At 36.8% G+C, this 27,057-nt stretch overlaps 1 protein-coding gene and 2 long non-coding RNA genes across 3 annotated transcripts; 2 read left to right on the top strand and 1 right to left on the bottom strand.

The window, feature by feature from the left end:
* The first annotated feature begins 690 nt into the window (after nt 1-690).
* lasp1 (LIM and SH3 protein 1) lies at nt 691-12,849 on the top strand. The gene is made up of 7 exons (XM_083567431.1): nt 691-978; nt 5,742-5,836; nt 7,116-7,200; nt 9,242-9,349; nt 10,608-10,689; nt 10,841-10,929; nt 11,309-12,849. The coding sequence occupies exons 1-7, from the start codon at nt 910-912 to the stop codon at nt 11,480-11,482; spliced, it is 702 nt and encodes a 233-aa protein (XP_083423557.1). The 5' UTR covers nt 691-909; the 3' UTR covers nt 11,483-12,849.
* Nucleotides 12,287-17,999, bottom strand: LOC310740591. Its single transcript, XR_014537685.1, has 2 exons — nt 16,445-17,999; nt 12,287-16,209 (listed from the first exon to the last, which is right to left on the bottom strand). It is a non-coding gene; the product is annotated as an uncharacterized lncRNA (long non-coding RNA).
* Nucleotides 18,000-18,014: 15 nt separating this feature from the next.
* LOC310740580 lies at nt 18,015-19,584 on the top strand. The gene is made up of 2 exons (XR_014537675.1): nt 18,015-18,574; nt 19,126-19,584. It is a non-coding gene; the product is annotated as an uncharacterized lncRNA (long non-coding RNA).
* The last annotated feature ends 7,473 nt before the right edge of the window (nt 19,585-27,057 follow it).

The following is a 27,057-nucleotide window of genomic DNA, read 5'->3' as shown; positions in this document are numbered from 1 at the left end:
TGGCAAATGTACAAAGTATTTATAAAAAAGTACTGATATTTGTGTAAAAAAAAATGTATTAATAAAAAGTTGTCCAAAATCAAAATGAAATAAAGTACTGATACCAGAAAAATCTATTTAAGTACAGAAACGAAGTATTTGTACTTTGTTATTGCCCATCTCTGGTTAACCATTCAACTAGTCATCTGTTCATCTCTGAGTCACTTTAACATCTACATTCTTAGTGCGTATGGAGTTTGTGATGTTAAATACGTCACATACGGCTTACAACGAGTAACCTGAGAAATCTTTTAACACATGTTTGTGTTGACATTTGAATGTTAATTGTGGTTTTCATAGAAAAAAATAATTATCTGGGAAATTTGTCAAAAAAGGTAGAGAGGGGGCACCCGGATTTGAACCGGGGACCTCTTGATCTGCAGTCAAATGCTCTACCACTGAGCTATACCCCCGATTGGATGGAAAGCCGGCTAAAGTATTTAAGTAGCTGATGAAAGATGGAAATCTAAAATACGTGTAGATATCATTGAACTGGGTTTTTTTTTTTACGTAGTTTCACTTAAAATTCTATTTATTCATACAATCCATTAGGCCCATCCGCCGAGTTTCCATATATGAGGAGTTTTATTTTAACGTATTATTTTAAAAGACCCGAGCGCGCGCCCGCACAGCTCCGTCTCCGCGCGGGAACGCGGTGCGCAGAATAGAGTGGCGTCGTGCCCGCGCTTCCGCGCGCGTCTGCTCGTTCGGTTGTGACAGACAGCGGTGCAAAACATCACAAGCCGCCGCCTGCACTGGGTTTTTTCTCCCCCTTTCCTTGCTCGGATAACCTGCCTGAATCTCACACACCCCATCACGAAGTAACACCGTCGGGTTTGAGTCTTTTCCCCCGACCAATCTATTTCAAAAATGAATCCGCTGTGCAGTAGATGTAACCGAGTCGTGTATCCTACGGAAAAAGTGAATTGCCTTGACAAGGTAAGCTAACCTGAATGTAGTAAGCTAAGTGAACTATGAACACGCCACAATTTCACCGATTTTAACATGTTCTTGAATCGCATTTCTTTTTTTTGAGTGGGCTTTATTTTCCTTCATTTCGGTTGGAACGGAAGCGGAACCAGTTAGTAAGCTAGCTAATGCTAAGTAGCTTGTTATGGTCGCTGTGACCGAGGGTTGCTAGCTACACGTTTCCACCCCCCCCCCCCCCCTTTGCAATTTGTCTTCGTGCTCGATCATTTGGCGTTACCCAAATGCACGTTTACCTTCCTAGACAAGTAACGCTGATTTGCGAGTCACTTCTGTAATAGGTAAAGCTAAACCGAGGACGTTAGAGCGGGGGCGCGCCCGTGTCCCTGTGTGCGTGCGTGTACGCGCACACGGCCTCCTCCGTAGTGCTGGAGCAGCAGTGGACTAATCTGACGTGTCACACTGTCCCTGCACTTCAAACGAAGTCCTTTGACATCAACACTTGTCAAATTACGAGCTTTTAATTTTGCTGCTTTCGGCATGTTACAAAACATCTGGCCGATTTCTCTTCCTCAATTCCATCGTTTGTTGTGGTACGCCTTTAGTACACACAACATACGATCATTCATTAACCAATACCCCAGATATAAACCACATGCACTTTTCTTATGGGATAACAAGACTTATTTGTATATGCAAAGAGATCAGGACGGTTTTGGCAACATTAGGAAAAGCCAGCTCAGTTGCAGGCCATTGCAATAGTTTAAGACTGAACTGAAAGGAAAGAAAACACTAACTAAATGGCTTGGCTCCATGTACAGTACAGTATCTGTAAATCCATGTCAAGTGTTAGGGGGTGATTTACATGGTGAAAAACACTGCTTTACTCTGTTAATCGAGAGCAGAAGATTTTACACCACGTCCCATTTGTTTCTACAAAATGTATGCATTTTGTATACAATTTGTTTAGGGATCTTGCAGAATTTTGTGCAAACTTGGTAACATTATCATTCAGATTTTTTTGTACAAAGTGACTTATATGTGTGACTGTTGAAGGTCTCAGGTTTTATGCATATCGTATTATGTCTCACTTTGGAAATATAGCATTTTGGGAACATTTTTGTCTTTGTCTAATATTTCTAAAATGTATTTTGTACCAGTTTCCAATTATTTTAAACGAATGAAGCTATGAGATGTAGTGATTTCTTATATTGTTTTATTATTAGAATTCTTTTTAACATACTTTTAAGGCCTCAGGTGATGTGTTCTATGAACCAGAAAAAAAAACTGAGAAAATCAATTGCTCTCTGACAGAGCAGCTAATCGTGAATCAGAGTAATCATGAATCATGACCACTGGGGCCTCCTAAGAAGAAAATGCAGTTTAAAGAGGTAAAAAAAAAAAAAAAAAAAAAAAAAAAGCCTCCCACATGCGATTACTCAGTGGTGATATCGAAGGAGTAAGAGATTATTTAATTACCAAGTATTACACAGGGTGGGGAATACAAGGCAAATGCAAAAGTTTAGGATGAAAAAACTTTTTAATATGGTTTCTGGTTCAGTCCACAATAATTTGGGTGTTTGTTTTTGCTTTTCAATGATGTGAATGGAAACGTCATAGGAATAATATATATATTTTTAAATAAAATCTTGTCATATAATTGTCATGTGATCTGTAAACATGACAATATAATAATGAAGCATATATTAGGTTCATGTTGTCAAAATAATAATTATAATAAAAATAATAATAATGGAAATAACCCACGGGTAGTTTGTTAGATACCTAGTGTTCATGGCAAATTTTCTGTTATTAACACATTCCATTGTGGATTTTTAAAACATTTTGAAACTAAAAACACTGGTGTGACCAATACATTAAAACGTGTCTTAAATCGCATCTGTTAGTGTGGATTAGGCCACTATATCAACTGGCTGGATATTAGTTTCCATTTTCAATTTGATTCACCAGTCATGTATTTACACTTCTAAAAAGGACCATATAGAAGTGTTTTATACAAGACAGATGTAACAATTTCAAAACGTTTACTTTATTGTGTGACATTTACAATTAAAGAAAGCGTTCAGACAAGATGTAATGTGCTGTTGTATTTTGGTGACCTTGGAGAAAGCTTAGTTCCACCTATATTCTTATAGAGGATAAATGATTCATATGGTTTCTAAATAAATCATTTAAAGAACTTTATTGACTAATCGGCTACCTTGACCGTAAGTCTGATTATGTGATGTTAATAACGTCACCAAAATGAAATGAAAGAAAATGTATAGGAGAGATAGTGACCTTTTGCAAGTAACCTTTTAAATGTGATTTAGTGAAAGGTCTTTCAGGCAGTATCTCAGTCTCAGGGATTTATTGACCTGTTGTGTACCAATGGTTAACATAATTGCATGTAAAATCTGGCATGGATGACAGACCAGCTTCAACTGAGCCATCTATTTAACTTTCAAAGTTATTAATTGTTCATATTAAAAAGCATAATTTATGTTTAAATCGCTAATAAGACTTGAACCCTTACTAATGTTTAAGAAGTTCCCAAATAAAAGCAGCAGATAATCCTGTAGATTAAAAGGATGGAGGTTAATTCTTATTTTGCAGAGGGAGCGAGCCTCAGAAATACAGCAGCAGTGAGTTATCACTTCAGATATTCCACAGAAGTGAGTCTGTGATCAGAGGAGCAGCTCTTTTATAGTCCGGTGTAAACTATAGAACAATTTCTCATCCTACATCATATCTTGGTAGATATTAGACTAGTTAGTTCCCCGTATCATTAAACAGTTCATCTGTACAGGAACACTGGCTGATAAAATCATAATGTAAAATCAGTGGTTAAAGTGTTATAAAATTCTATTTGATGAAATGATTAAATATATGCATGTGCACTTGCAACAAAACACTGTGCTGTAATGATTCTTTGAGTTGACTTTCAAATTGCATTTAAAAAAAAAAAAAAAAAAAAAAAAAACACCCCAAAGTGAATTGGTAAAAAAAAAAAAAACGCAGGGAAGAAACACCTCCGCCTTCTCTGTTCGACGCTTCTAGATGCTTTCAGGAAATGCTTTGGGGAGTGGCCCTTTAGATATCTATGCCATTTCATCTGACTTCTCATTATCAATCTTGTCTATAATAAGGAACATACAGTATTCAGCTAAAAGTGTTAGTGTTTAAAATCATTTATGCTTATTAAACATACTGTTTTAAATTTTCTTTACACTTTGCTGTTGTAGTAACATTTACTTTTCGGTGGAGGCTTTCAACTAGTTTTTGGTTTGTGGTTGTGGAGATTAGCTTGTTTAGCCACAAGGGTGTTCATGCAATCAGGCACTGATGATGGTTGAGGGGTACCCTGTGTTTTAATTCATTTTAAAAGTGTTCAGTGGGTTAAGGTGTTCATGTGTCCGGTAAAGTCATATAAAGTCTAAGAATCAATGATATTTTATTAAAAAGGTCAGAAAATACACTACAGCTACAGTAAAGCAATTTTGTACCAGATCTTTGTCTTCATTTGTTTGTTGTACATTTACAGCATTTGTCATATGCACTTATGTTACAATTATCTTACAAATGAGATTTTAAGGGTCTTGTTTAAGGTCCCACGAGCAGCTCTGGATGTGGCAGCTGAATAGGTTGCCTGATATATTGGGCATGCAGCATTTTGCACTCAGAGCTTTATTACATTCATTATTTAGATGTAAATTGTTTGCACTGAATATGCAAATGCAAAGAATGGTTAATTTGAAAGATATAGATATAGGTTGGATGTAGATGCATAGATTTTGTACTAGTTGTTGCATTCTCCCACTTGCGTTTCTGACTTTATTTGTTTGATTATATTTTAATAAGTCACAGGTTTATATCATGTGTTGTTGCAGATCTGTAGAATATTGTTAGCAAATATAAACATGATTTATGGCGTGTATTGCAAAACCTAGTATCACAAAGCTATTTTGATGTGGGTTTTATTTTTTGGTTTTGTTTAGCAATATGTGCAATTTCACACTTTCACTTAGTCAATATTATTAGAAAAGAAAGTTCTAGCTCTCTGCATGCTAACTGTGCATAAATGGTCAGTCAAGTGGTATGTAGTTTAAAAGGTACAGTTTTTCCCCCCTCTGTTATCTTTAAACCCTCCCAAAGTCAGTAGTGACTCGGAAAGCTAAATATTAAAGTCCAACTTTTGACCTGGACTCACTGCAGACACTTTTGTCTATTGTCGGTTCAGTAATTCTCACCCAAGAAGTGGCACAATTCACTATAAACCGCTGAACATCCAGTGTGTTTTGGTGATTGGTAGTCCTACATCCCCCTCCCCTTTTTTTCCCACTTTAACCATGTAGGTTTTTTTTTTTTTGGCTGTAACAAAAAAAAAAAAAAAAAAATTATGCTAGTGATTTCTCACACTAAAAGTGTATATTAAAAAAAACCTGTTCTGTCTTTTTTCACTTCTTTTATTTATTACATTTTTAAACAGGGACATATCCAGAGATAGTTTAGACAGTTGGTTTGGTGGCAATAGAGTGAGATCCTTCATAATCTTTTATTATGAAATAAAAATAATGACTCTTTATATTTTTACCCTCGGTTATTTAAATGATCAGTTTTTTATGTGTATATTCATTACTGAACCATGGGGTGTAAGGTTGCTTCTATATACACTGCACATCGTTTGCTGCATTAGTGAACTTACTTATAGAGCTATGGAGGTTGGTTTTAATTGCTTACATATTTACTTTTTTTTATTTACCCCCCTTTCTTAGTTCTGGCATAAAGGATGTTTCAGCTGTGAGGTATGCAAGATGACTCTAAACATGAAGAACTATAAAGGCTTTGATAAGAAACCATACTGCAATGCGTAAGTATCTACAAGTTGTCTGTTCCCATTTGTGTAAAACATTAAGTGATTTCCTGTTTATGGTGTCAACATGGATGTTTGGCAAAATCAGCAGTAACCTTGTAACTTCCTAATGTTTTTTTGTACGTTTCTGTTGTTTTATTTTATTGTTGTCATATTCGGATCAATGTAATTTTTGGAGAATTATTAAAGTGTTTTGTGCTTTTTGCAGCTTGGTATTAAGGACACTGAATAATAATATAACAAAAAAAAAATGCAAATAAATTAGTGATAAAACATTTTCATTGCATTGTTCACATTCTCATTTGCGTATCTTATGTAAATCTGGTTGACTTAAAAAATGCCATTCAAAGAATTTGCACGTCATAACCAAAACATCCATTCTTGGTTTTCAAGTTAAACTGTAAGGTTTAGGAATTTGATGCACAGCGATATACTCGCACAAACGTAGTCTTTCTTTAAAACCGTAAACTGTCGGTGTGATAGTCATAATCTCCATTTCAAATCAAAAACCCTCACTACATTTTCTGGATTGGTAAATGTTTATTTAGAAAACTGGAACTCAAAACAGGCTTTTTAAGGTTTTTAAGAATCCAAAGTAATCAGAACTGTAATAGTAAAAATTTCATCAGTAGTACTTAATAAAAATTTAGAATAGCACACAAGTATGCAGTTTGATATGAAACATTACTTTACTCAATTGCAAACGGTGTCACAAGGTTGCCTAAAGTATGTGCATTCTTTATTGCACAACACAGACTTTAACAATGCTTTTATTTCACATATACAACAGAAAGTGTACATCGACCTTTAACTTTACGTTACTTAAATTTTTTATTAAATACTTCTACAAATGTATGTCCTGCCTACACAGAAAATAAGTTTTTGCAATTAGACCATGATGGTATCAACGATTCAGATGCATTAAATGCTTCCTGAGGACACATCTATGGCTTAGTACACTGTTCCAAATATAGTTTTCGCAAAATTGTATTGAAAATGTAAATTCATATGCTTGGTGGATTATTCAGTCTGAGTGGTTATTTGCAATCAGTTTTTCTGTGTATTTTATTTACACTTTATTGCCTACATGTTTTTCAAACTGGGCCTTTATTAAGCAATCCTAACCCATAGTTTTACCTTACTTGTGCTGAGTAGAAATATGGGTAGTTTGAAATAATTTAGGCTGATTTCTAATTGCTCTCTGGAATGAATGACTGTGACTGGAAGTGCAATTGCAGGTTTTAAATAATGGCTAATTCTAAGCTGTGTGTTACAGACACTACCCGAAAACGTCATTCACGAGTGTTGCTGACACTCCAGAAAATTTACGCCTGAAACAGCAGAGCAAGATGCAGAGCCAGGTAACACACACAGACATTTTCCTTCTAGCCATCAATTTAGTGATGCATATAGATACAGTCACATACCTTGGAACATCAGCCAGATGAAGACTATTCTAAGAAAGGGATTTTTTTTTCTTTGCTGTATGCGCTGAATGTTGTTAAAGCTAAATCAAGGTTTTTCTTTTTCTGTTTTCTCTGTCCACACCCAGACACTAATACTGTAATGTCACTATATTAAGTCAGTGTGTTGGCAGTATATAAAGTGTCTGTGTATTGTCATTATTTAAATATTGTATTTATCTCAGTATCCTGAAGGACACTTATTGTCTTTTTTTATGTTTCATATATAAGGTTTTTAACAAAGCGACAGATCAAGATTCCTGTCAGATTTTGTTACATTTGACAAAAGACAACTTCATAGTTCTCCCACTATTATTAGTCTGGGTAACAGACTGATGATTCATTTCTCCTTCTTTGTTTAGCCTAGTCTGTGTCAAAAATGGCAGGACTTATTTTTGATTTCAAACACTTTTTAATCGGAGAGACTTAAAATGAGAAGGAACATTGGCTGGAACGATCACTGCTCAAAAATGTGTGATGGCTAGCTGAAACTTAAGTGTGTGAATCTTTTAGTCAGTGTTTGTTACTGAAGTCTGGACAGCATTCCCTATTGATCTGATATACTTGGTTGGGGGATTTAAGAGGGTAAAGAGATGGATCTTGTATTAAATATAATACAGGGCCTGTCACAGGTTTGAATACACTGTCTTATCATTTTAGAGAGACACGTGCATGTTTTTTTGTTTATATGCAGCAAACTAGGTAATTTAATGTCATCCTTTCTTAACCTATCTTATCCTTAAACGCTTTACACACTCTTGACATCTGTTAGTTTCTCTAAAAATTCGGCTAAAATACTTTGCCCTGCCTCTTGTAACTTGCCAGAAGTGTTTTTCACTAGTTGGATATTTCTTTTTGACCTTGTAATCCAGTTCAGCCCAGAGCATTTTAATAGGATTTTAGCTGGGTCATTCCCTGATAACACTGTAGCCAGTTGTTTGCTTTCTAAATAGCGCTTACAAAGATTGGATGTATGCTTCAGGTCATCGTCTTGTTGTTTGGTGAAGTTGGTTCCAATCAGCTGCAGTCCAGACAAAATTACATGGTGTTTAATCTTATATAAGTTCTTATGTTAGAGCCAAAAAACGTCACATTTGAACTAATCCGTCTACAGAACTTTTTTCCACTCAGTCACTGCCCAGTGCTTTTGCCTTTGACCTCATTTGTTGCATGTAAACAAAAAGAAGGTTTATGTGTCTCAAAAACTATAAAAGACTTAGCTGTTTCTAAACATTTAGCAGGCACATTATGGTTGTGGTGTTTTTGACCAATAGTCTTACCTGTTTTTTTTTATGTAGCAAATAATTAAAGGTAACTTTTTTACTTGTTTAATTTATGTCGAAGGGACACTAAAACAGTTCTGGCATTACTAAAGCTTGGTAAAACATACAGTTTTTACCTGTAGTTTGTCACTAGTTTGGATTTTCTGCATTTAGTTAGCACCAGGATTCTGGAGATATGTTGTCTCATTCACTGTGTACTGCGTCAGCTATACATGATTGAAAAGACAATAAAAGCTTTTTGGCTTGACTTGAAGCTGCACATTGACTGCTCTAAAATATATGCAAGTTTCACATCTATAGTATTGCCCTTTGAGAAGATATACTAAAATGGTTGCTGAAATGTAAGGGGTGTACTCGCTTTTGTGAGATACTGTATATGTCAAGACAACGTTGTTTTTTGTTCATTTCTGTGGTTAATTATGTTTCAGCTTCATATCATTAAATCCCAGAATTTTCCATACAATTCCTTAACATATCCACATTACTCCGTTCAAAGATTTCTCAATAAATAAATAAGCCCTCAATCAGATTGCATTATATAATCTATTTTATCCAAACATTTTTTTTAGGTTTCAAAGGAAAAACTACCAAATATTTATATAAAAAAATAATACATAGTCTGTTACTTCTAAATGTTAAATGTGTGTATATTGCAGGTGCTCTACAAGGAGGAGTTTGAGAAGAGCAAAGGAAAAGGCTTCAGTGTTGTAGCTGACACACCGGAGATGCAGAGAATTAAGAAAACACAAGACCAGATCAGCAACGTAGGTCAAAGACATACTAGACATTGTCTTATAGACTCATACACAGTCTCCTCCGATATAAGATTTAAGGTTTAAGATTTGCTAAACTTGCAAAGCAGTTACAAAGCAGTTTAACCTTGCCCTGCCAGACACATGGCTAAAACTGTGTGGTGCCAAGGCATTTGGTTATTTCCTACTTTCTTGAGGGAGGAAATGGAGTTTAAAATCCATGTTTAAAGAAACGTATTGTAGTATTCTATGTAGAAACAAAGTATGGCAAAACTCGTTCATAAGAGCATAGAATGCAAATTGAATGGCAAAGGCAATAGTGTAGAAGACATTTGGAATTGACAATAATAAACAATAATGATGAAAAAAGTGTTTTAGAATAAGTCATAATTAATGTTGTGATTAAAGAATTGACAGCAAAAAAATGTCTAATTTCTTTTAGGTAAACTAAGTTACACAACATTGGCATGTTTCAAAATAACATTAAATGAACTTTTATAATAGTAATATGCCAAAATGATCTTGCTCTTCTGATTTCTTGATTGAAGAAGCATGTAATATGGATACAGACGAAATGATAAATATGATGAGAGGCTTAGAAGAAGGAGAGGAATACTAACATGGCTGATGCTGTTGATAAAGGCTCTTCAAAAGATCTTTATTTTTCCTCTTCTAAGGTCAACATTTCGGCCCTGTTTTCAGCACTGCTTTGCTGTGTCATTTGAGAAAGCAACGAGGTCAGCTGAAACAGACATATGAGATGCCCATTATGCTTAGGAGCAGCAAATATCTCATGTTCTGTAGGACTGAGACTTCATCCAACACTGATGCACAAATTGCAGATAATAAAGAGCAGTTTAGAGTATGGCTGTAGTGGTTCCTTTGACTTTTAATCAGCATATTAAGTTTTATCAACTGCTTGAATTGTACATGCAAATAGTACATGACAAACCTTAAATAGGGCTGATGGATAGTTACAGCTTCTTGCTGCAAACTGGAATGAATAGTTGGATATAAGCATGCCTCTACTAAAAAAACCTCCATTCTTTCTGTTCTGATTAATCTGGTGGTTTATTATTTGTTACCTATTAATATAAATAGACTTAAGAATAGACCTTGGTCTCCCATTTGTGGGATTCAGATGACAGTGTAAAGATCTTTTAACAGTAGCTTTGTCTTGGGGTTTTACCCTAAGTACCTGCTACAGTTAAACAGTGTGGATCTCTTATTCAGGTGCTGTTCAGTTGCATGTGTTTTATGTATTTTGTAGATTAAATATCATGAGGATTTTGAGAAGAGTAAAATGGGAGGAGAAGTTCCCCATCCACCACCTCAACATAACACAACTCCAGGTATACACAATCCTTCATTCTTACCAAACACATTCATCACTAATTGGGATGTTTGGGCTTCTATATGGCATTGAACCTGATTTTCATTGCAAAGGAGGTACAAACTGTTACACGTTCTGCTTTTCTCTCTCAATCTTTCTTTTTTCCCCAGCATACCAACCCCCGGCTGCATCGCAGAACTACCACTATGAGCCAGAACCGGTGCGCCAAGCTGCGGCAGCTCCTCCGCCCAGCTCTGGGGTAGTTTATTACACACATGCACAAACACAAAGGTCTTTGGAACTCTTTCAAGATCTCTATCGATCAGACAGAGCAGTTCAGTTCTCTAAATGATTCAGCATGAATACAAATGCTTTTCTTTATTCTGCTCAGGGCCTAGAAAGTTTCCCCGTTTTAGATTTTAATATGATACTATGAAGGCAGTATTTTCTTCTCAGACTTCTGTTAGTCTTGACATTTCTGGTCCTTCAATATGAACCTAAAAATGTATTTCAAGTTGCAAGTTGTTATTTTTATTATTCAGTCATGTTTCAGCAGTGCACATTGCAGGTCAATAGCTTCAGTTCAAAATATGTGATAGAAACGATATTAATACGTGTGCGCATTTGCCTGTTTCCAGAAACGTTACCGAGCAGTGTATGACTACGCAGCAGCTGATGAGGATGAAGTGTCATTCCTAGACGGGGATGTGATTGTAGACGTGCAGCCAATCGATGAAGGATGGATGTATGGGAGAGTGGAACGTACTGGTCAGCAGGGCATGCTGCCTGCTAACTATGTAGAGGCCATTTAAAAAAAAGTAAACAAGAAGGAGATAGAGGGAGATGGAGAGAAAGGGAATGAGAGAGATAGAGAGAAATGGATAACAGGAGGCCCAGTGCCATTCCATGTTTTAAGAGCTATTTTCTTTTCCTTATTTCTGCTTTCTTATTAACGCCATCTATGCCGATAACTCATGCAAAACACATGCGTACAAAAATTCACTTGCACAATGCTATAGTGTAGACATACATACACATGGTGTATACCCGTGTCTTGCTTGACCTGCTCTGTTTCTCTCTGCTCCCTCTTAGTTCTTGCTGTCTTGGCTGTCTACCTTGTCTTGTTTTTCAGTCTTGGAGAGGTGCTGTCACAAGTGGCACTTAACGTCTTAATGACACATTCACACCCAAACAGACCTCTGAATTTTTTTTTCAAGGCTACTTTATAGCACTTCGTGAAAAAAGACATTCCTAGCCATGTCAATCATTCCTCACTTGCCATGACAATGAGAACCTTTTTTTCTTTTCTGACTTTTTTGCAGCCTGTCGCTAGGTGTAGCTATCATTCTATCCCATGTGGCATCTTAATGGTTGTGCAGTAGTAATGATGCTTGGACATGAGACTTCTGATCATTCCATTTGTTCCACTGAGTCTTAAAGCGTATCCATCAGACCTCATGGGTATTGTGAAACTGGAATACATGTGTATCTAAAAAGATCCTCTTACTGTGGTATCGGTTTGTGTATGGTTATAGTGTGCCTGGTGACCCTGCTCACATAGCAGTGTTTTCATCATCTCCTTCATGTGTAACACTTCATCTCTGTGCTTTCATATAAAACATATGTACTAGCCTTTTTTTTTTTTTTTTTTTTTTTTTTTTTTTTTTTTTTTTTGCTGCACATATACTGTGTAAAGGTGAAGCGGTGTTCTCTACTCCTCATAAAAACAAAAAGTAGACACATAGCACTCACCACTTACCGGAGAGCAGAACTGGAGGACCAGTGAAAGGGAATGAGGAAGCACAATCTGTGGACCATTTTAGTGGGGTTTTTCTTTTTTTGTCTTGACACCGATTAAGCCTAGTCCTGGACTAAATATCACTGTTAGCTTCTTTGTGGAAACTGCTATAGCATTGTAGACTACGCTAAATCTGTGCCTAAGAACTATCCTCTTATGTGTTTTAATTCTTTCTTTTAGTTATGTTCAGGAACATTCCATGTGTGTTGTATGATGTATCTCAGCATGTTTATCTGCACTATTCTTTATGAAGTTATTGTTTTTTCCCTCCCCCTCCCTGTCTTTGCATATTCTCATTACCTTGTTCGTATTGTATGAGCCAGATTTGTAATGTCAGTTAATCAATATCAGTGGAATAAAACAGATCTATTTGTATATCAAGACAGGCCAGTTTGTCACTAGAGACAATATTCTGAACTTCTAACATATCATATTCCACCCTATGTAGAAACGAGACCAATCCTTACTTTGCTGCTTATAGTGTACAAACTATATTGAATGTCACATCAAAGATTTAACATATATGTTCAAAACAGCAAAATTAGTCTAACAAGGAACTTTTTTCGCTTTTACGAGAAACTTTTTTTTTTTATTTCACATGTTGAATGTGATCGTTGCTTGTAAAGATAAAGCAGCTTGTCTGCTTGTCCATTACCTTAAATAATAACGGTTCAAAGATTTCACTTTTCTTTGTGTTCTGTTGCTTGTCCAAACTAGTCTTCCATAATCAACTCATGTAGAACAGCTAGCCTTGACCTAAATGGAAACAATTATCAATGTCACATGCGTTCCCTCTTGTTACAATCTTCAGTTTTGTTATGATGTCTCATAGTACATACTTGTTCATCAATAGCCTTTTTGTTTGTTTTTTTGTTTTTGTTTGTTTGTTTTTTTCTTTTAAGCTTGCACCCTGTACTTTTTTGCCCTTCTTTTTGCCACCCTTAGAACACGCTGGTCTAATTTAAATAAGTGGCTGTTAAAATAGCCACGGCACAGAACACCTTACTCTGAATTACTAAATTGATTGATTTATTTACATTTTACCACTGTGCATTTATTCAGTTAATCTATGATGCACACATGTATGTACAGTGTTTTCCATTTGTTCTTATCTAACAAAACCTCCAAAGTAACTTGAGGCTGAGGAACTTAAACTCTTTAAAAGTAGGCATCCCATTCTGAGCATCCCATTCAACATTTTTGTAATATTAGTATGTTGTCCTGTTTTGCCTCTCTAACTGCCTCCAGTCTTTTGGGAATGCTTTCTACTAAATTTTGAAACTCAGCTGTGAGGATCTGTGCTTGTTCATCTACAAGAGCATAAAGAGCATTGTCAGGGATTTTAGGAGAGAAATCTAGGTGCTCAGTTTTCCAGTTATATTTAAGTATTGTGTATCCAAGGTCAGGGATCTTTGCAGGCTGCTAAAGTACTTTCACTCCGGCTTTGGCAAAACATTTCTTCATGGATCTAACTTTGTTTACAGGTGCATTTATCAAGATGTTTTTTTTTTTGGCCTGGAATTAGTTCTAGAAACGGGAGAATTTTCAATGTTACAGCATTCAAAGACATCCTATACAAATTGTATGCATCCAACATTTGTACCAACTGTTTAGGGGAAGACCCACATAGTGATCAGGTGTCACTATTGGCCATTTAATTCAATATTATTTTAATACAAACTTGAATTAGTTTGTTGAATTGTAAGCGCCCTATATACTAAAACAAGTTAAAGCAAAACAATTATAATAATAAAAAAAAAAAGCTAAACGGGGCCCAAGCCTGTCTGGTCCATGTGTCTTTTATTGTACATTTAGATATGTACGTGTTTACAGAGATCAGTTAAGTTGATTAAAACTTGAAACTTGCAAATTTCCTCTAAACAGATCAAGAAGCTTTTGCTCATGCTGATTACAATAGTAAAAATGTATTTGAATACTGTTTTTCTATACATATGTAACAGAATCAGATGCTTTCAGCTTAAAGGCAAAAAATATATTTTGCCAAGTTGACAAGTACTACTATATAACATCTCAAAATACATAATGTTTTGGCAAAACTGTTGATATTTGACCATCAAACAGTCTTACCCAAATGGTTGCTATAAATTTGGAAGCACGCAGTTATCTACAATGTCATTGTATGTTATAGATTTCCCTTCACTTTTTTTATTGGACTGGAAGAACTTAACTTTCTTACATGGAACTCTGAGCTCAACCCCACTGAACAATTTTGGGATGAACTGGATTGTGGACTAAAACCCCGGGCCTCCTCAACTAACATCGAAAATCTAGAGGACAGTATTCCCAGAAGAGTGAAGGTTAATTTAACCGCAAACAGAGGACCAAATCTGGAATTGTATGTTCAATTAAAGCATGGGTGTACTAATTTGTTATTAAAGTTCAGATGGTTGAACTTTTATATACTGATCAAACTCTAATGATAAACTATGTGCTTATCATTTATAAAGTTGTATGTCTCTAAGTAAGAATGGTCATGGAAGACAATCCAGTTCTAGAAAAGTACTAGGTTTTAACATTTAGATAATATACCCTGGGTTATATCAATTTCATAAAAACCTTAGCTTAACCTTAGAACTGTATTTATTTTACTGCTAATGATAGCAAGTAATGGTTATGCAACCAAGTTTAAGTAAGCTTTATTGCCTTTCCACCATATACAGAGACATACAATAGAAATGTTAGAAAGGACCACAGTGCTGCATTTGTAAACATATTTGAACAAATATTGGGATATAGACATAAACTCGAAACCTTTATTTGATCTTAAGAGACGTATTAGGTACACAAACAGGAAGTGCCCATTAGGTATCACTCGTGAAATTACTGAAACTTACATACTCATTATGCCTTTTTTTTTATATATATATATATTTAAATATTATTTTGTGTGTTCTTTCCATTAACATGGTGTCAATTTGTATTATTTTTAAGTGAACTGCCACACTGGGCTCCAATGTTCTAGCTCAAAAATGTAACCCTGTGTTTTTATTTAAAACTGCTTTTCCTTTATTACATTAACAGTAGGTGATCTAGATATGGCTTGGAGCTGCCTTGTGTGTTGATCACTAAAAGAACCTTTCAATATTTTGTCTGGTCACTGTGTTTGATTGTGTATGCAACAGACACTAAACACGGATCACTTTATCTAAAAGATGAATGGCTTTGCCCTCTGTAGTTTAGTAGACTGTGCTGTTATCTGCCATTTCATTAACCAATCAGTCAGTCACACCTAAATCACCAGAATGCTTAATTGGAGTGTAGATAATACATCACAAATACAGTATGACTTTTCACCAACATAGTAAACCTTTCAATTTTATTGGATGTTTAAATGTAAAAAAAAAAAAAATGTTCTAGTCTAGTAGAGTGGTGGACAGTAACAAAGTAAATGTACCTCGTTACTGTACTTAAGTACATTTTTACTCAATTATTTCTATTTGGGGGGCTTTTACTTTAACTTCATTACATTTTAAGACAAATATCTTTTCACTCAACTACAATTGGCAAAATTAGTCGTTCCTTTTTTATTTATCAGTTAATTAAAACTTAACTGGTCAATCACACAGCAAGCCACCAATCAGGGTCGAGTGTGCGCTCTGTTTTAAACTTGTTTTGATTGCAGCTTGGCAGATTAGGCGACATAGGCATCCAGGGAGTCCAGGTCAGTAAAAAGAGCTGAATCCAAATTAACATTACAGTTGACAAAAAAAGGTCTAAAACCTCAGGAGCAATGATTTCTTTCGGCTTCTCCCGTTAGAGGTCGCCACAGCGGATCCTCCGCACGTTTGACTTGGCACATGTTTTTACGCTGGATGCCCTTGCTAACGCAACCCTCCCCATTTATCCGGGCTTGGGACCGGCACTGAAAGTGGCTGGGGTTGGTTCCCTGACCGGGGAACGAATCCGGGCTCCAGCGGTGAGAGCGCCTCATCCTAACCACCAGGAAAACTAAAACCTCAGGAGCAATATTCAGAACAAAAACAGGAAAAAAAGTAGGAGGGAAAGGTGCTATAAAATATAAGTATGTATGCAGAGCTGTCACTCATCTCAATATGAGGATAGTATAAGCTAATGTACAATGCCCGTCCAAAAAAAAGACACTAATATTCTGTTGGACCGCCTTTAGCTTTTACGCTTTAGCGATTACGACTACATGGCATTGTTTCGATAAGCTTCTGCAATATCACAACATTTATTCCCATCCAGAGTTGCAGTAATTTTTCAAAAATATCTTGTATTGATGAGGGGCGAGTCGGAACACTGTGCAAAGTCTTCTCCACCACATACCAAAGATTCTTAACGGGGTTAAGGTCTAAACTCTGGTGGCCAATCCATGTGTGAAAATTATGTCTCATGCATGCTTTCTGAACCACTCTTTCACAATTTGAGCCTGATGAATCCTGATATTTTCATCTCGGAATATGCTAATGCGATCAGGGAAGAAAAAAATCCATTGCTGGGATAACCTGGTCATTCAGTATATTCAGGTAGTCAGCTCACCTTATTCTTTGGGCACATAACGTTGCTAAACCTAGAGACCTGCCCAACTGCAGCAACCCCAGAACATAGCACTGCCCCCACAGGCTTGTATGGTGAGCACATGGGTGCATAAGTTCACCGACCTCTTTTCTTACCATGATCCAAATCACTCTGGAACAGGGACAGTGCAGACTCATCAGACCACATGACCATCTTCCATTGCTCCAGAGTTCAATCTTTATGCTCTTTAGCAAATTGAAGCTTTTTTTTTCAGTTAGCCTCAATGATAAGTGGCTTTCTTAAGGCTACACAGCTGTTTATTCCCAATCCCTTAAATTTATTTCGCTCTGTGTGTGTGTGTGTGTGTGTGTGTGTGTGTGTGTGTGTGTGTGTGTGTGTGTGTGTGTGTGTGTGGAAATGCTCTTATTTTCACTATTAAACATAGCCATGAGCTCTACTGTTGTTGTTTTTTAACGATTTTATCACAATCATTCAATATTTTTCTTGACTACATTTTTTCCTCGAAGATGATGGTTCCCCCCAATCCTTCCAGGTTTTAATAATGAGTTGGACAGTTCTTAACCCAATTTTTGTAGTTTCAGCAATATCCTTAGATGTTTGCTTGATGCATGCCATTCATTTGACTCTTCAGAAACAGATTAACATCTTTTCCACGACCACAGGATTTGTCTTCCTACATGGTTGTTTAAGAAATGAGAAGCTATTCACTATTCAGTTAGGGTTAAATAACTTGTGGCAGTCTAGGGTGGAAAATAAATCTAATACAGATCTATAGAAGATGACATTATATGGCTTCTCCTATTTGTGGATGGCCTGTGTGATCCCCATTAGACATGGAGGTCATACCCAGTTAACTATCAAGAAACAAAAATAGTCCTAGCTAATATAACATTATGATACCCTTTATAAAGTACGCTTGTGTTACAAATTTATTATCATTAGCTAATGGTAGATTTCAACTCCTAGAAAGGAGTTGAAATACAGTGATATATCTTTGGATAACAAATACTAATAACATAAGAAAAGATTAATTGATATTTGCTTGGTTGCTGTGGTTAGTTGGGCTGTGGTGAGATTAATTCAGCTCGATAATTTTGCATACTCTTGTAACTTTACAGTCCATGCTTAATAAAATACAGTTTTACAGTTGTATCATGCCTCACCATGATAGGCTGAATCCACACAGATAATAACAGTCTGTGAATAGACAGTGACCATTGCTTTGGTTATATATGCCTGTGAAAGCAATACGATGTTTGTTATGTTCATACACGAAGCATCAGTAGGAATAGCTCATGCAGTCGGGCGCCCACCGTACGGTGACGGGGGGGAGACAGATGGGGATGTTCCCTACAGGGCTGCACCGGAAATCAGCTCTTCACTAAAATCAGCTGTCCGGGGTTTGTCCACAAACCGCTTTCCGGAGCTGTATTTGTTTTCTCCGAAGAGGACATTATGGTGGACATCTTGATGCTGATGTTCTTCGCGATCATCGGACTCGTGTTTCTCTCCTACATCATCTACATGCTCTGATGCACGCGCAGTTGCGTTCATGGAGCACTGCGATGAATCTCCCAGGAGAAGGGTAGGCCATATTCCTGTTTACTGTACAGTCTACACATACAGTCGTGCACTGTGCATGAGAAAACCACCAAACTATACCATAGACTACCTAGCATTTATTTATATCGCGCTACATATCTATATCATGTATATTTTCTTTTTCTGACTTTCTATCTATCTATCTATCTATCTATCTATCTATCTATCTATCTATCTATCTATCTATCTATCTATCTATTTGTCTGACTATCTATCTATCTATCTATCTATCTATCTATCTATCTATCTATCTATCTATCTATCTATCTATCTATCTATCTGACTGCATATTTGTCTGTTCATTATCTATCTATCTATCTATCTATCTATCTATCTATCTATCTATCTATCTATCTATCTATCTATCTATCTGTCTGTTCATTATCTATCTATCTATCTATCTATCTATCTATCTATCTATCTATCTATCTATCTATCTATCTATCTGACTGTATATCTGTTTGTTCACTATCTATCTATCTATCGACAAGTATAAATACAGTGCTGCAACAATAAACCATGTGTCTTCTGAAGGTTTTAGGAGGGAACTTCGATGACGGGGGCCACTGGAGAGAGAAGAAGAAGAAGCAAATTTGACCAAAATGCATCTGGGTCAAGAGGAACACCTTTACGAAAGATGACAGATCAGAAAATTCACACACTTTACTACTATTGATGGTCTCTTCATTGTCATAAACACCTTCACAATGGAAGAAGATCCAGCTGTCCTTTTTTTCTACAGATTTTACTTTGTAAATTTATAAATTTGCACTGTCTGCAATGAAGCACATTACTGAGTTGAGAAGTATTCGTTTGTGTGTTTGCGAGGTAGACGAGGGATGAACGAATAACGGAATTGAGAACAAGGCTACATTTTATTCACTCCCTTTGATGACTTCACCAGACATGCAATATGCATTCTTTTAAACGTTTGTTCTTCCACAGGATAATAACTGTGTTATTTAAAATAAAGAAGCAATGAAAAAAGAAAAATGTTCTGTTTTAATATCATTTTAGCCATAACAAACTCTTGTTATCAAGGTAGCAAGGATTTATAGGAATGAATACAGCTGGAGTTTTATTGCTGGACTAGGGGTTTAACAATATAACAGCCTGTAAAGATCTGTTTAATTCTGTTTGTGTAGTTAAAAGCTACTAAATATTTGAAGCTTGACATCAATGGAGAAGATTTAACAGTCAGCTGTGTAGCATTTTCCCTACAAATCTTTTTTTTAGCACATACATTGTCAACTTTGTACATAGTAAGCATCATCTTTGCCTGGTCATGTACTAAAGGAAGAGGTCATATATGAAGTCATATACATTTATGGTTAAAGTATAAAGGAGAAGAAAGTGGCTAACTAACCTCATGGTCAGAGTGGTGTCCTTCACAGGTAATAGCATTCAAGAAGCATCCAGTTAAATTTTGTTTGCCAGACTAAGATATAAGTATATATATGTATGTATATATATATATATATATATATATATATATATATATATATATATATATATATTCAACAATAATTTTATTTAATATATATATATATATATATATATATATATTTATTCAACAATAATTTTATTTACTTGCAAATTTTAGTATCTATGGATACATGGAATTATTGCGACATCTAGTGGTGGTAATAAGAAAAACACTGACCATTGGCAACTAAGTAATAAATATTATCTTTACGTTTTCTCTAAATCTTGATAAAGTATAGAGAAGGTCAGAAGGAGCTTGTGTTTGTGGATCTAGACAAAGCGTCAGTCTAACAGCAGTGAAGTGTGCAGTAGGAATGACAGACTGGTTCAAGGTGGAGGTGGAGGGTGGAGCCCTTACCTGTTTGCAGTGGTGATGGACAGGCTGATGGACGAGGTCAGACAGGAGTCTCCATGGACTATGTTGTTTGCATATGATATTGTGATTTGCGGTGAGAGTAGGGTGCAGGTTGAGAAGAGACTGGAGAGCTGGGGGTATGCGCTGGAGAGAAGGGGTATGAAAGTCAGTAGGAGTAAGAAAGAGTACATGTGTGTGAATGAGAGGGAGGGCAGTGGAGTGGTGCGGTTACAGGGAGAAGAAGTGGTGAAGGTTGATAAGTTTAAGTACCTGGGATCAACAGTGCAAAGTAATGGAGAGTGTTAGAGAATGAAGAAAAGAGTGCAGGCAGGGTGGAGTGGGTGGAGAAGAGTGACAGTAGGAGTGATTTGTGATGGAAGGGCATCTGCAAGAGTTAAAGGGAAAGTTTATAGGACTGTGGTGAAACCTGCGATGTTTAATGGTTTAGAGACAGTGGCATTGACTAAAAGACAGGAAGTGGAGCTGAAGGTAGCAGAGTTAAAGATATTGAGATTTTCATTGGGACTGACAAGGATATTAGAGAGACAGCGCATGTAGGACGTTTTGGAGACAAGGTGAGGGAGAAACGATTGACATGGTTTGGACATGTGCAGAGGAGATACATTGGGTATATCAGTAGAAGAATGCTGAGGGTGGAGCTGCCAGGAAGGAGGAAAAGAGGAAGACCAAGGAGGAGGTTTATGGATGTGGTGAGGGAAGACATGCAGGTAGTTGGTTTGAAAGAGGCAGATGTAAAGGACAGGGTAGTATGAAAACAGATGATCCGCTGTGGTGGACTGGAGCAGCCGAAAGAAGAAGAAGAATGTTATCTTTAGATCATAGGTCCCAGAAAACATTGATATATATCCTTCTAGCTCAGAAATTTTCACTCTCATGAGCAGTTATAAATTGCTGCAAGCCTGGTATCTCCCATTGACCTTTACAATCATTTCCAGCTTCAAGCAGCCTAGTTGTAAACCCGACTTGCAGTTCTGCAACTACTAATGCTGGATAATGAGTGCCACATGACTTAAACCTTTGCCCTAAAGTCCAGACCAGTTTGTGATCTTATATGTTCTACATTTCACTCTAAGTTATAAATTTTAGATTTCCATACTAAAACCAACATATTCAAAACTTTATTGGCCAGGTTTAGCAGCTACAGTGAGGAAAATAAGTATTTAAACACCCTGCTATTTTGCAAGTTCTCCCACTGTGAAATCATAGAGGGGTCTGAAATTGTCATCGTAGGTGCATGTCCACTGTGAGAATCCAGAAATCACAATGTATGATTTTTTAACTATTGATTTGTATGATACAGCTGCAAATAAGTATTTGAACACCTGAGAAAGTCTATGTTAATATTTGGTACAGTAGCCTTTGTTTGCAATTACAGAGGTCAAACGTTTCCTGTAGTTTTTCACCAGGTTTGCACACACTGCAGGAGGAATTTTGGCCCACTCCTCCACACAGATCTTTTTTAGATCAGTCAGGTTTCTGGCCTGTCGCTGAGAAACACAGAGTTTGAGCTCCCTCCAAAGATTCTCTAATGGGTTTAGGTCTGGAGACTGGCTAGGCCATGCCAGAACCTTGATATGCTTCTTACAGAGCCACTCCTTGGTTATCCTGGCTGTGTGCTTCATTGTCATGTTGGAAGACCCAGCCTCGACCCATCTTCAATGCTCTAACTGAGGGAAGGAGGTTGTTCCCCAAAATCTCGCAATACATGGCCCAGGTCATCCTCTCCTTAATACAGTGCAGTCGCCCTGTCCCATGTGCAGAAAAACACCCCCAAAGCATGATGCTACCACCTCCATGCTTCACAGTAGGGATGGTGTTCTTGGGATGGTCCTCATCATTCTTCTTTCTCCAAACACGTTTAGTGGAATTATGACCCAAAAGTTCTATTTTGGTCTCATCTGACCACATGACTTTCTCCCATGACTCCTCTGGATCATCCAAATGGTCATTGGCAAACTTAAGACGTGCCTGGACATGTGCTGGTTTAAGCAGGGGAACCTTCCGTGCCATGCATGATTTCAAACCATGACGTCTTAGTGTATTACCAACAGTAACCTTGGAAACAGTGGTCCCAGCTCTTTTCGGGTCATTGACCAGCTCCTCCCGTGTAGTACTGGGCTAATTTCTCACCTTCCTTAGGATCATTGAGACCCCACGAGGTGAGATCTTGCATGGAGCCCCAGTCCGAGGCATGGAGCCCCAGTCCGAGGGCGATTGACAGTCATGTTTAGCTTCTTCCATTTTCTAATGATTATTCCAACAGTGGACCTTTTTTCACCAAGCTGCTTGGCAATTTCCCCGTAGCCCTTTCCAGCCTTGTGGAGGTGTACAATTTTGTCTCTAGTGTCTTTGGACAGCTCTTTGGTCTTGGCCATGTTAGTAGTTGGATTCTTACTGATTGTATGGGGTGGACAGGTGTCTTTATGCAGCTAACGACCTCAAACAGGTGCATCTAATTTAGGATAATAAATGTAGTGGAGGTGGACATTTTAAAGGCAGACTAACAGGTCTTTGAGGGTCAGAATTCTAGCTGATAGACAGGTGTTCAAATACTTATTTGCAGCTGTATCATACAAATAAATAGTTAAAAAATCATATATTGTGATTATGTCTCTCACAGTGGACATGCACCTACGATGACAATTTCAGAGTGGGAAAAAAGTGGGAAAACTTGCAAAATAGCAGGGTGTTCAAATACTTATTTTCCTCACTGTATGTTCATGCACAATGCACAGTTCACCAGGACTGTGTGTTTTGAAATTGTATATAATTAAGTGAAGTCAAGTCAAGAGGCTTTTATTGTTATTTGTACTATACACAGTTGTACACGGTACACAGTAAAAACGAGACAACGTTCCTCCGGAACCTTCTTGCTGTCTTTGCCAAGAATCTATTGCTAAAAATCTTAATAATATAAATAAAAAAAAAAACTCAATACTAGCCAGGAAAATACAAAACAATGGAAGCAATTTAACTTACAATTTTTTTTGTTGTTCCTTTAGTTAGTCCTTAGCCTGTAAATAACTGTTATTATTTGAATCAGGATGTGATAATACTGTAGAATACAGATTAGATTATAGACCAAAAACCCAATCTGCTGCTACATGCTCAAGTTAGATATTACATGTTTGGAAATAGGGAATATAATATATAAATTTTTCTTGATATTGTAGTCAAAAGTATACACAATAAATTGTATTAATGTCATTAAAAAGATTGCAAGTACAAAGCCAATGAAATGCAGTTAGTCTATATCCAAAATGCAACAGGTGTAAATTGTAGTAAAGTGCAACAGTTATTTATAGTATTCATCAATGGTTCCAACACATATTTGTGGTAGGGCAGGTTGTAAGGCGTCAACTGTACTATGTAAGAATCATTGTTTAAATACTTGTTGCCTGGGGGAAATAAGATCTGTGATATGCAATATAATGTGTACCAAGGTGAGCTACCTGACAACCAAAAAAAGTTTGATATATTTTGTCCTAGAAAAATCTAGACTTGTTAAGTGCTGGAACACTTGTGCTGAATGTAATGAATATGATTTAGGAAATGTATTTGTGTCCATATGAGTTTACCCTGACCTTCTAAGAGACTGTTTTGTTATTCAAGGTGAGTAAGGTGTGAGGGGGTATAGCTCAGTGGTAGAGCATTTGACTGCAGATCAAGAGGTCCCCGGTTCAAATCCGAGTGCCCCCTGTAATAGCTTTATCTTTTGACAAGCCACATTGAATAAAATACATATGTTACGACATATATTTACAACATTTGGTAAAAAAAAAAAAAAATAAAGTGGGCTTTACCTGCTCAGCTGTTGAAGGAAAAGAATTAGTGTGACGTAGGAAGACTAGAGGGATATACGTATTAGTGCAAAAATCTTATCTGGGTTTAAGCAGCAGAAACCGCGACATCCACTGGTAGCAATATGAACTGCACCCGCAGTTCGGATTCTACTTTAATGTAGAGCATAATGTAAACTCAGGCCCAGGTGTAATAATGGGCATGTGGATTATTATAAATTAGTTGCGGCAAAAATGCTGATTACCAATGTAATTTTCCATGAATCTGTTATATTAGCGATTAAAATATTACTTATCTAGTGAACGTTAGCTTGTAGCATAGTGCACTGCAGCTAACACTGCAACTAATGTACTAGTGCACTGCAACTAACACTCCAACTAATGTAATAGTGCACTGCAGCTAACACTGCAACTAATGTACTAGTGCACTGCAACTAACACTGCAACTAATGTACTAGTGCACTGCATCTAACACGCCAAAGCCGTTTCTCATGCAGTGTTTTATTTGGGACGACTTGGCATAATGTTAACTTAATATTAACGGCCACAATTAGCATATTGTATTGAACCATCTAGAGACGTACCAGTGCCATTTGGATCCCGCTACATGTGTGGAGTTTGACATTGGACCTCCTGGAGTGTTTAAAGGCTCTGGCATGGAGAAGCTGATGCTGGATCTGTGATGATCACAAATGCTGAGCTTATAAAACTAGGAGCTACTAACCATATAGACTGTATAAGACTGCAGTAGGAACATCACTTATAATCTTATACTCCAGTACTCATGTTAGTTCTCACTCTCCAGTGTTCTGTATTGTTGAAAGATTTATGATCAAACTCTTGATGTCACCCAAATGAGGATGGGTTCCCCTTTTGAGTCTGGTTCCTCTCAAGGTTTCTTCCTCATAACATCTAAGGGAGTTTTTCCTTGCCACAGTCGCCACGGCTGCTCATCAGGGACAAATTCACACCATTCACCTTAACTGTTGATTTGTGTAAAGCTGCTTTGAGACAATGTCTGTTGTGAAAAGCGCTATACAAATAAACTTGACTTGACTTGACTATTGTTTATCTGTGCATTTACTAAATGAGCACTGTGTTTTTTGTATAATCAATTTCTATTCTGTTCTTAAGTGTCTTAATTAATTTGTAAATAAAATGTTAAACCTTTTTTTATTCCTTGTTTTTATTGTTGTGATTTTTTTTTTGTTGTTGATAGTTTTACTTTATTTATCTGAAGCAGTTTGAATTACCATTGTAATTGACGCAGTCTCCATGCTACAAGAATAATGATAGAAACAAAGTTTTTCACTGTGGGGACACTGTGTCTTTATACTGTAAGTACAATTTGACTGTATTATTTGTGTCCCCCTTCAAAAATTGCTCATGAGAGATTTTATATTTATTGTCCCCCCCCTACTCTTAAATGAAATTTACGCCCATAGGTGTAATTATATTTGGCCCGCGAGATAATATAAAATGTGTATTAGAGCTGGCCCGCCAGTGTATAGCGCATACACCGCTAATACTACAAATCCCAGAATGCTTTGTTAGTGCGTTAGCGCGTCAGTCGAGACCGCTGAAAAACTCCGCCTACTCAGCGCTGAATTTACCCGGTGATTTACCGACTTTGAAGCCCAGAAATGCATATTTGAACTGCTCAGTAATCCGTTTGTGGTTGACTTGGAAAGCGCACCAACCAACCTCCAAATGGAGCTGATTGAACTCCTGTGTAGAGACACGCTCAAGTCAAAGTACGACTCTGTGTGTGCTGCACAGTTTCCATGTTTCCTCTCCGACACACTGCTCCAACTCCGTGTCCAAGCTGCTCAAACGCTCTCTATGTTCAGCAGCACATATCTATGTGAGTAACTGTTCTCTTTAATAAAGATGAACAAAACACCACTCAGGAGTCTCACTGATGAACACCTTTACTCAATCCTGAGGATTTCCTCAGCTCAGAGCCTAAACCCCAGACATGATGCCAGGTATCTGGCTTCAACCAATCAGAGTAAATCAGAGTGAAAAAAACTGAGCTTGAATGAATGTTGTCTTTATGCACTTTTTCTACTCCAAGGCATGGACTGTTAATAGTTAAAAAAAATTTTTTTTTTAATTGAAGGAAATTATTATTATTTTTGGTTGTGTTGTTGCCCTGTAAAAGGTTTACATTAAAATGGAATGAGAGAGAGAGAGAGAGAGAGAGAGAGAGAGAGAGAGAGAGAGAGAGAGAGAGAGAGAGAGAGAGATGTAATAAGAAACTAATACCACTGATGTGTGTTTTATTTCAAATGTATTTTCTCACGTGTTTATAATAATAAACTTTGGTTGTTCCAGATTCAATGTTTATGCAAAACTAAAGTTTGTTTCCATATGAAAAGGTTCAACATTACACATCTGGAGAGAAGGGAAAACAAGCACAATTGCAGTAAACTTTTCAATAAATACTGAGTTTGGCCTGCGATTTCGTCCCAGTTTTTAATTTTGGCCCACTGTGAATTTGAGTTTGACACCCCTGATGTAGAGCTTAAATAATGTTTTATATGGCTATATTGTAATACATCTCCATATACAACGTTGGAGTACCGTTTACAAAATGGATTTAAAGGTGTCTGAAAATCTGTCAGCACTGATGGTTCAACATGTCAATTTTCTATCAGGGAACTTTTTTAGGCCAAGTACTTTATCAATTCTAGCTGACATTTTCTCAATGTGATAAGAATCAGCTATTAAAAACTATTAAAAACAAGCTGAAAGAAAGATAATACTGTAGATCATCATCTAAACTAGGTACTACCACTACTA

The sequence above is a fragment of the Silurus aristotelis genome (assembly GCF_946808225.1).
Source record: "Silurus aristotelis genome assembly, chromosome: 17".
Taxonomy (NCBI): Eukaryota; Metazoa; Chordata; class Actinopteri; order Siluriformes; family Siluridae; genus Silurus; species Silurus aristotelis.
This window is presented reverse-complemented; position numbering and strand designations above follow the sequence as displayed.

Bases quoted from the DNA above. Each gene is read 5' to 3' on its own strand.
- lasp1 (XM_083567431.1), top strand. From the start codon at position 910: ATGAATCCGCTGTGCAGTAGATGTAACCGAGTCGTGTATCCTACGGAA. The intron at 5,837-7,115 runs GTAAGTATCTAC...TGTGTGTTACAG, and splicing joins AAGAAACCATACTGCAATGC to ACACTACCCGAAAACGTCAT. The intron at 9,350-10,607 runs GTAGGTCAAAGA...TGTATTTTGTAG, and splicing joins CACAAGACCAGATCAGCAAC to ATTAAATATCATGAGGATTT.